The sequence below is a fragment of the Penaeus chinensis genome, chromosome 34 (assembly GCF_019202785.1).
Source record: "Penaeus chinensis breed Huanghai No. 1 chromosome 34, ASM1920278v2, whole genome shotgun sequence".
In the NCBI taxonomy this organism is placed as follows: domain Eukaryota; kingdom Metazoa; phylum Arthropoda; class Malacostraca; order Decapoda; family Penaeidae; genus Penaeus; species Penaeus chinensis.
In genome coordinates this window covers 1805241-1815927 of record NC_061852.1, presented here as the reverse complement: position 1 = coordinate 1815927, position 10687 = coordinate 1805241, and the positions used below count along the sequence as shown (strand labels likewise).

The window sequence follows — 10687 nt, the reverse complement described above, 5'->3', positions numbered from 1 at the left end:
AAGAGGGAGAGATAGAGAAAGAAGATAAGGAAATAGAGGGGAATGAGGAGAAAATGGAGGAAAAGGTGAAGAAGAAGAAGGATGAGGAGGAGGAGGAGGTGAAGAATAAGAGTAGGAGGAAGGAGAGGTAGAGAAGAAGGAGGAGAAGGAAAAGACAAAGATAGAGATGAAGGGAGATACGAAAAAAGATAAACCAGGGAGACAATTAGAAAGAGATAAACCAGGGAGACAAGCAGAAAGAGATAAAAGAGGAGAGAGAAAGGGAAAGAGAACGAACGTGGATATGGTGATAGCCGCGTCTCTCCCTCCCGCAAGATAATTTGTTCCCGATATGAGAATAACTAGACCTGGCATAACGATAGATTGCCTATTCCAAGGCACTGTGTGGAACTGTATATCTTATCAGGACCTTATCTGCTGCGATATATATATCTATTACAGTCATCAAAGCATCCAGTGCATGGTAGAAAGAAATAAGTAATGGTGATGATAATGATAGTAAATATTAGATAATAAAAAGATGAAAATAATAAAGAGATGAATATTGTAATGATAATGATAAGGATAATGATAACAATGGTATTAATAATGATAATGATAATAATACAATAATAATAATATTATTATTAATAAAGATGATGATAATAATAATAATAATAACAAAAACAATAACAAATAATAACAATAAAAATAATGATAATAATAATGATGATAATAATGGTAAACAATAATGATAATGTTATCCTTTTCTACCCACTTTTTCCTTTCTTTGTCTCCCAATTATCTCCCTATTCCTTCCTTTTATCTGCCTATTCTTCCTATTATCTCTGTCACACTTTACTCAAATTATTTATATTCCGAGTATTTAGTTATGAATGTATAGTTTCCATCACTTACTCGATGTAATAAGTTATTTCATGAGCAATAACGTTTGTTTCATGAAATTATTATGAATTATATACATATTTTAATTTCCATGTGATTAGTGTGATTGTAATACTACTTATTAATTTATTACTTTAAGGTCTATAATATTACTTTTTTTTATAGTTTTATTCTCGTTTATTGAGAAGGGAAACTGCGAGCCACTGACAGAAATAAGTAGAAACAAAAATGCACTGAATAACTTCACTTATTATTTATTTATTCACTTAGCACACAATACATTGTTCAATGGATGATGCCCTACACATTCACCCCACTCACTCACCTTCCGCATTACAGGTTAATCCTAACCCTAGATTATAGCACAGCACCACTAACACAGTCACTTCAACAATAGTCATTTTACTGTCCGCACTCACGTATTTTCGCACTGCACGTTTCTTTATCATAGTTTAACTGTTTAGCACTTCGATGTTGTTTATATAAGTTATCAGAGGATAATATCAATTAAATTAGTTCATAACTTCTAGATTGGATTTCTTTCCAAGGAATTAGCGGTAAAACAAGAGTCGAGAACACGTCCTTTTCAGCCGGTGGTGAACAGCGATCTCCTCACCTTACGGCATGTTAGGCCTAAGACACCTGCTACAACCAATAGCAGCGGGAATATTTGCATACGTGAACAAGCAGAACCACCACCTAGTCTTTCATTCAGCAGTCACACCTCTCATTCGCTAGTGTTTATACTTCTGTATATAGGAGAATTACATTTATCTATATGCGGTTACGTTAATTAGATATAATTATCGTGACATTACTCCCACCAAAAGTATACGCTCAACTAAAGATATATTCTTGTTAGCTGATTTAACTAAAACGAAAACGAAATCCACTTGAAGTGATAGCTTCTCTTCTTCAAGGTTAGATTCTGAAGTGGAGGAAGTGCAGGAACCAAGTACAGGTTTCGCACCTCAGCTGAAAGTTGAGAAATATACATATAACATCTATAGGAGGTTTACATTTCTATCTTCCACCTTAACAGGAAGCACAAAATTGAGTTTCTATCATGATTATATTAGCAACAAGTTAATAAATAATTTGTTGATTATATCCCACGTATTTCAAGTTTGTGTTTCAAGAACAAAAAAAAAAAAAAAATGAATTTAGAACAATACTTCCTTTAGAATCAAAGTTCTTTATTCTGGGTGGCACCTCATTAGGGATGAGGATTCTTCTGCAGTCGATGCTCCACCTCCGCTTCATGATATTGTAGTTGAGGTCCTGGGTTGCGAGTCGTTTCAGCTCGGCTGTCCTCAAGGTCACTGCTGCTTCCGCTGACCAGCCTTGAGAGTAGATCAGCTCCTACGTTCTCAGTTCCTCTTATGTAGCGGATATTGAACTCAAATTGTTGAAGGTAGAGCGCCCAGCGCATCAAGCGCGCGTTGGCGGTCTTAGATCGCTTGATTTGAGAGAGAGGCATGTGGTCCGTTTCCAGAGTGAATTTAGCACCACACAAGTAATAATAAAACTTGTGAATCCCCTCTATAACCGCTAACAGCTCTCGTTCAACTGTCGAATAATTGCATTCGGCTTTGGAGAGTCTACGGCTGTGGTAAGCTACGGGGAACAATATGCCATCAAACTCTTGCAGAAGGATTGCTCCAACACCTTCTCCCGATGCATCCGTCCGCAAAGTAAAGGGTTTATCTTTGGATGGAAGTCGGAGAATAGGTTCAGAGCACAAGGTTTCCTTTAGTGTAGTGAAGGATTTCTCCTGCTCTGCACCCCACACCAGCTTGATGCTGCAGTCTTTCTTCAGGAGGTTGAAAAGTGGAAGAGCAATCTGCGTAAAGTTTTTGATGAAGCTCCGATAATACCCAACGAGGCCGAGGAAAGAACGAAGCTGGTGTTGATTTACGGGTCGCGGTGCCATGCGAATCTTGTGTAGTTTCTCCTGCTGACACTCGCATTTGCCATCTCCAACGGTGTGGCCAAGGAAGTGTGTCCGTGTGAAGGCTATCTCACACTTGCTGGGCTTTAGGGTCATTCGATGCAGAGATAATTTACTGAAAACTACGTCGAGAAGCTTCTGGTGCTCAGCCAAAGTCGATGTATGTACGAGTACGTCATCCATAAAAATTTCTACTCCCGAAATATCTCCAAGTACTTGACGCATGCACCGATTGAAGACTGAGGGGGAGTTCGTTAATCCAAAGGGTAGCACCTTGTATTGATACAGTCCACAGGGGGTTTTGAAGGCTGTTATCTTCCTGCTCTCTGGATGCAAAGGAATCTGGAAGAATCCTTTTGTCAGGTCCAGTTTTGTAAAATATTTAGAGGCAGATAAACGTGAGAAGATAATGCGTTGATCAGACATTGGTTCCGCTTCGAAATGAGTAGCTGCGTTAACGCGACGGTAATCCCCGCAGATCCTGATGTCTCCTCCTTTCTTCTTAACCACAACTATGGGTGAACAATACGAACTCTTGGACGGTTCAATAATGCCCATAGCTTCCAGTTTCTTTATCTCTTTGATCACCAAGTCTACATATCGCAGAGGTATGGGATATGGCTTTGTGCGCACTGGCTCTTTATTACGAAGGACGATTCGATGTTCTTCCACCTTGGCAACTCGGGGTTGGTCAGAGAAGATTTCAGGGTACTTCTGAATGATCTCATGGAGGTCTGCCTTATGGTGGTCCTCTAGCTTCGGGTTTATGATAATACTCTCTGGTCCTTCCCTCGAATCAGCCTCAGGAGTCAAGGGCTGGCAGAAACCAGAGTCTTCAGGTATTACGGTTGCCGTACAACCAAACCTTTTCGAGTTATCAACACCTTTCTCAGAAGAGCAGCGTCGTCGAACATTGACTGAACGTCGATTGTCACTCTTTTCTTGTTGACGAGTTGCATGGCTAGACTGAGGTACAGGGGAGGACCTTGGATAATATTTCTTTATCATGTTTATGTGGAAACGTTTCTTCTCGTGGCCGATTCCTACGATGTAATTAACGTCTGAAACTCGTTTGAGAATAGTATAAGGTCCACTCCACTGTGCTAGGAGCTTGTTTGTGCTCGTAGGTAGCAATATCAAGCACTGATCTCCTTCATCAAGAGTACGAAACTTGGCTTTCCTGTCATAATAAGACTTCTGAGTGACCTGGCTTTTCAAAAGCTCCTCTTTTGCGAGTTCGCACGTAGAATGCAAGCGTTCACTCAGATCCAGAACATACTGATAAGAGGAGGTGATTACTGGGTCATCCTCAGTGTTGTCCCACAGCTCCCTCAGAACTTGCAAAGGGCCTCTTACTGGTCTACCGTACACCAACTCAAATGGGGAGAATCTTAAGGAACTTTGCGGGGCTTCTCTGTAGGCAAACAGCAGCGGTGCCAAGAGACGAGGCCATTCCCGCGGCTGGTCTGCAGCCATACGTTTTAGCATCTTCTTTAGTGTGCCATTAAATCGCTCACAAAGACCATTTCCTTGTGGGTGGTATGGTGTAGTTCTCATGCCCTTTACTGAAAGGAGCTTCCAGGTCTCTTCCATCATGCCTGATGTAAACTGTGTACCTCTGTCGCTCAGTACTTCCTTGGGTATGCCGATTCTGCAGAACATATCGAAGAGAGCTTCTGCAACCGTGGCAGCTTCTATGTTCTTCAGGGCAACAGCTTCTGGCCATCTTGTTGCAAAATCAACGACTGTAAGGATGTATTTCGATTTATCGTCAGCACAAGGTGTAATGGGACCCACAATATCGACAGCCACGCGAGAGAACGGTTCCGAAATCACAGGAAGTGGCTGTAGAGGTGCTGCAGTATTGCGTCCCTTGTCCGTTGTCTTCTGACATATGTCACAGGAACGGCCGAGTCTTAAGATTTCAGCTCCCATTCCAGGCCAGAACATGGTGGATTGTATTCGGGCGAGAGTTTTGGCTGCCCCCATGTGACCTCCGAGGAGCGAGTGGTGCCCCAACTTGAAGACTTGTTGGCGACATCCAGCTGGAACAACGAACTGCAGCTTCACCTCACCCTGAGGCAAGGTAGTTCGTCGGTAAAGTCTGTTGTTCTGCCATATAAAGTCCATCTTTATTCCCTTGTAGAGGCGAACATGACGTTGCTCAGCATATTCACGTAGTTTGGAGAGGGTGGCATCATTTTTCTGCTGCTCAGCTATATCCTCGCCTTTTAGTAGTGCCTCCAGACCTTGTGGATTTGCCAGTCGTGTACTGATCTCAGAGCGACGTGCAGCAGCTCTCGTAGTGACAGCAGCACTGGTCTGATCCATAATGTCTGCAGATATGGTTGGTCCATCGCGAACACCAGGGGATTCTGACATAAGGGGGACATCTTGTGCAGTAGGTTCACTCTCCTCTGCAGTTTGTGTCATCGCGTCCTTGCCTCCTTCCACCTGGGTCTGCGTCTGGACCTCTTTCGCCGGGACCAGGCCAGCTCCAGGCACGTTGCCCAGGACAAAATCGAAGGCGGGGTTATCCATAACAGCAGCAGTCACAGTGCCTGTAAAATAAGGGGACTGGCAGAAAACCTTTGCCTCACGGACAACTATTTGTGAACCATCAATCATTGTAACACGAACGGTTTTGCCAGTATAATCCTTTCTTTTTACATACCTTTTTTTAACTACACATCCTGTGGAGCCAGAGTCTCGCATGATAATTGCTCTGCGACCCTGGACTAGGCCCTCTGCAGTAGACAATCTCTTGCTGGCTGCTGAAGGCAAGGGAAGAGGAGAGCATGCACAGAGTACATGGTGGCCAAGTGCCAGGCCAGACAGATGTACCTGGGGCTCCTCCTTTTCCGGGACACTGTTCACGGTAGCCAAGTGACCGGACTGGTAGAACGGCTTCTTTTCACCCCCTTTCCGTGGCATATTGAAAGGCTGGTGCTTGTGTTCTCCCGGCTGTGCTTTTGCAGTTTCAGGAGATTTTGACTCCCTGCGATCACCGACGCTTCTCAGAGCAGGTTTCTTTGACTCTTGCTTTCGTTCGCCCTCTTTCTTCACCCTATAGTTGTAGCCATAAGCAGAGAACCAGCCATCCGCTATGTCCGCGGTCTCCGCCAGGCTAGTAACTTTGTTCATTCTCAGCTGAGCTCGCAATCCCTTGGGCAGCGAAGCGAGTAGTTGCGTAACCAGAATGAGCTCCAGGATACCTTCCTTGGTGTCAGGTAAATTACTCCTTCGATGCCAAGTCTTAAAGAGATGAGAGAGACGAATGATGAAAAGCTTGCAGGTCTCCCGCTCGTCAAGGTGAGCTTCCTGGAACCTGCAACGGGCCTGCTCGAGGCTTATAGCGTAAGCACTCAGCAGAGCTTCCTTTAATTCGCTGTACGTCAAATTACCTTCGATTTCGGTGCGGTGATAAACATCCAGGCTGTGGCCCTGGAGGCGGGTGACGAGCTGCAGAAACATCGTCTTCTCGTCCCACCCGTGATCGGCTGCGACCCTTTCGAATACGAGGAAATAAGCTTCGACCTGGTCTGCGTCGTCAGGAAACATCGGCAACTTCGTTTTGGGAGGAGCCACGGGCGTGGGCGGCGTAGCTTTAAGGACTTCTATCTTATGCTTAAAATTTAGCTCTGCCATCCGAATTTCGTGCTCCCGTATCGCTTCGGCGGCCGCAAACTCGCGTTCGCGATCTTCCCGCTCTCTGCGCTCCGCCCGCAAGTCTCGATGCTGGTCCTGCACATACTTAGCAATATCACGGGGATCAGTCAACCCCAGGTCTGCAGCCTCCTGCTTCAATACCGCTAAATCCATTTCTAGATAAGTTTAATTTCAGTTTTGTTCGTGCTAATGAATAACTAGTGCTATTGAATAACAAGTGCCACGTACGAACGAGTTCTTGGTTCAGTCACTTATAATTATTGTTCATACTATTGGTTCGTTAGTGCCACTGACATCTAGCTAATGATGGGAATGAATGAAATGTGTGCAAGAGAATAATATAAAACACGTCCTCTATATCACAATAACAAGGGAAAGCGAATGCTTATAACCCTATCATGGAATGTAACAAGTCAAAATTGGAATTATGGATACTGACGTGATTCCCGTCTGCTTATATGCAAGCACATTTACTTTACTTATTCAATAAATATCAGTGGCCCCACGTTGGGCGCCATTGTCACACTTTACTCAAATTATTTATATTCCGAGTATTTAGTTATGAATGTATAGTTTCCATCACTTACTCGATGTAATAAGTTATTTCATGAGCAATAACGTTTGTTTCATGAAATTATTATGAATTATATACATATTTTAATTTCCATGTGATTAGTGTGATTGTAATACTACTTATTAATTTATTACTTTAAGGTCTATAATATTACTTTTTTTATAGTTTTATTCTCGTTTATTGAGAAGGGAAACTGCGAGCCACTGACAGAAATAAGTAGAAACAAAAATGCACTGAATAACTTCACTTATTATTTATTTATTCACTTAGCACACAATACATTGTTCAATGGATGATGCCCTACACATTCACCCCACTCACTCACCTTCCGCATTACAGGTTAATCCTAACCCTAGATTATAGCACAGCACCACTAACACAGTCACTTCAACAATAGTCATTTTACTGTCCGCACTCACGTATTTTCGCACTGCACGTTTCTTTATCATAGTTTAACTGTTTAGCACTTCGATGTTGTTTATATAAGTTATCAGAGGATAATATCAATTAAATTAGTTCATAACTTCTAGATTGGATTTCTTTCCAAGGAATTAGCGGTAAAACAAGAGTCGAGAACACGTCCTTTTCAGCCGGTGGTGAACAGCGATCTCCTCACCTTACGGCATGTTAGGCCTAAGACACCTGCTACAACCAATAGCAGCGGGAATATTTGCATACGTGAACAAGCAGAACCACCACCTAGTCTTTCATTCAGCAGTCACACCTCTCATTCGCTAGTGTTTATACTTCTGTATATAGGAGAATTACATTTATCTATATGCGGTTACGTTAATTAGATATAATTATCGTGACCAGCCTTGAGTGTAGACTCAGTCCTACGTTATCAGATCCTCTTATGTCGGCGGATATTGAACTTACAAATTGTTTGAAGGTAGAGCGCCCAGCGCATCAAGCGCGCGTTGGCGGTCTTAGATCGCTTGATTTGAGAGAGAGGCATGTGGTCCGTTTCCAGAGTGAATTTAGCACCACACAAGTAACGCTATAAAACTTGTGAATCCCCTCTATAACCGCTAACAGCTCTCGTTCAACTGTCGAATAATTGCATTCGGCTTTGGAGAGTCTCGGTCTGTGGTAAGCTACGGGGAACAATATGCCATCAAACTCTTGCAGAAGGATTGCTCCAACACCTTCTCCCGATGCATCCGTCCGCAAAGTAAAGGGTTTATCTTTGGATGGAAGTCGGAGAATAGGTTCAGAGCACAGGTTTCCTTTAGATGTAGTGAAGGATTTCTCCTGCACTCTGCACCCCATATACACCTCAGCTTGATGCGCAGTCTTTCTTCAGGAGGTTGAAAAGTGGAAGAGCATTCTGCGTAAAGTTTTTGATGAAGCTCCGATAATACCCAACGAGGCCGAGGAAAGAACGAAGCTGGTGTTGATTTACGGGTCGCGGTGCCATGCGAATCTTGTGTAGTTTCTCCTGCTGACACTCGCATTTGCCATCTCCAACGGTGTGGCCAAGGAAAAGTGTACATTCTTCCTTTACCCCGATATTGGGCGATGTCCGTGTGAAGCTATCTCACACTTGCTGGGCTTTAGGGTCATTCGATGCTTGCAGAGATTAATTTACTGATCTAAACTACGTTCGCAGAAGCTTCTGGTGGCTCAGCCAAAGTCGATGTATGTACGAGTACGTCATCCATAAAAATTTCTACTCCCGAAATATCTCCAAGTACTTGCGCATGCTCCGATTGAGAATCTGCGGGGGGGAGTTCGGGGTTTTTAATCCAAAGGGTAGCACCTTGTATTGATACAGTCCACAGGGGGTTTTGAAGGCTGTTATCTTCCTGCTCTCTGGATGCAAAGGAATCTGGAAGAATCCTTTTGTCAGGTCCAGTTTTGTAAAATATTTAGAGGCAGATAAACGTGAGAAGATAAGGCTCGTTGATCAGACTTTGGTTCCGCTTCGAAATGAGTAGCTGCGTTTAACGCAACGGTTAATCCCCGCAGATCCTGATGTCTCCTCCTTTCTTCTTAACCACAACTATGGAGTGAACAATACGAACTCTTGGACGGTTCAATAATGCCCATAGCTTCCAGTTTCTTTATCTCTTTGATCACCAAGTCTACATATCGCAGAGGTATGGGATATGGCTTTGTGCGCACTGGCTCTTTATACGAAGGACGATTCGATGTTCTTCCACCTTGGCAACTCGGGGTTGGTCAGAGAGATTTCAGGGTACTTCTGAATGATCTCATGGAGGTCTGCCTTATGGTGGTTCCTCTAGCTTCGGGTTTTATGATAATACTCTCTGTCTTCCCTCGAATCAGCCTCAGAGTCAAGGGCTGGCAGAAACCAGAGTCTTCAGGTATTACGGTTGCCGTACAACCAAACCTTTTCGAGTTATCAACACCTTTCTCAGAAAGAGGCAGCGTTCGCTCGAACATTGACTGAACGTCGATTGTCACTCTTTTCTTGTTGACGAGTTGCATGGCTAGACTGAGTACAAGGGGAGGACCTTGGATAATATTTCTTTATCATGTTTATGTGAAACGTTTCTTCTCGTGGCCGATTCCTACGATGTAATTAACGTCTGAAACTCGTTTGAGAATAGTATAAGGTCCACTCCACTGTGCTAGGAGCTTGTTTGTGCTCGTAGGTAGCAATATCAAGCACTGATCTCCTTCATCAAGAGTACGAAACTTGGCTTTCCTGTCATAATAAGACTTCTGAGTGACCTGGCTTTTCAAAAGCTCCTCTTTTGCGAGTTCGCACGTAGAATGCAAGCGTTCACTCAGATCCAGAACATACTGATAAGAGGAGGTGATTACTGGGTCTTCCTTCCAGTGTTGTCCCACAGCTCCTCAGAACTTGCAAAGGGCCTCTTACTGGTCTACCGTAACACCAACTCAAATGGGGAGAATCTTAAGGAACTTTGCGGGGCTTCTCTGTAGGCAAACAGCAGCGGTGCCAGAGACGAGGCCATTCCCGCGGCTGGTCTGCAGCCATACGTTTTAGCATCTTCTTTAGTGTGCCATTAAATCGCTCACAAAGACCATTTCCTTGGGGTGTTGGTTGTAGTTTCATGTATCATTTACTGAAAGGAGCTTCCAGGTCTCTTCCATCATGCCTGATGTAAACTGTGTACCTCTGTCGCTCAGTACTTCCTTGGGTATGCCGATTCTGCAGAACATATCGAAGAGAGCTTCTGCAACCGTGGCAGCTTCTATGTTCTTCAGGGCAACAGCTTTGGCCATCTTGTTGCTAAATCAACGACTGTAAGGATGTATTTCGATTTATCGTCAGCACAAGGTGTAATGGGACCCACAATATCGACAGCCACGCGAGAGAACGGTTCCGACCTCCAGGAAGTGCTGTAGAGGTATGTGGCCTAGTATTCGCGTCCCTTGTCCGGTGTTTCTGACAAACGTCACAGGAACGGGGCGGGCCGATTGAGTCTTAAGATTTCAGCTCAATTCCAGGCCAGAACATGGTGGATTGTATTCGGGCGAGAGTTTTGGCTGCCCCCATGTGACCTCCGAGGAGCGAGTGGTGCCCAACTTGAAGACTTGTTGGCGAATCCAGCTGGAACAACGAACTGCAGCTTCACCTCCTGAGGCAAGGTAGTTCGTCGGTAAAGTCTGTT

General features: G+C 43.9%; 1 protein-coding gene across 1 annotated transcript; it reads right to left on the bottom strand.

Moving 5' to 3' along the window:
• Nucleotides 1-2101: 2101 nt before the first annotated feature.
• On the bottom strand, nucleotides 2102-6658 carry LOC125043474. The gene is made up of 2 exons (XM_047639565.1): nucleotides 2435-6658; nucleotides 2102-2344 (listed from the first exon to the last, which is right to left on the bottom strand). Exons 1-2 carry the CDS (start codon nucleotides 6656-6658, stop codon nucleotides 2102-2104), a joined length of 4467 nt encoding a protein of 1488 aa, XP_047495521.1.
• Nucleotides 6659-10687: the final 4029 nt, after the last annotated feature.

Excerpts from the sequence above, each read along its gene's own strand:
- LOC125043474 (XM_047639565.1), bottom strand. The coding sequence starts at position 6,658 with ATGGATTTAGCGGTATTGAAGCAGGAGGCTGCAGACCTGGGGTTGACT. Across the intron at positions 2,345-2,434 it reads TTGAACGAGAGCTGTTAGCG|CGATCTAAGACCGCCAACGC; the intron begins GTTATAGAGGGG and ends TCTCAAATCAAG.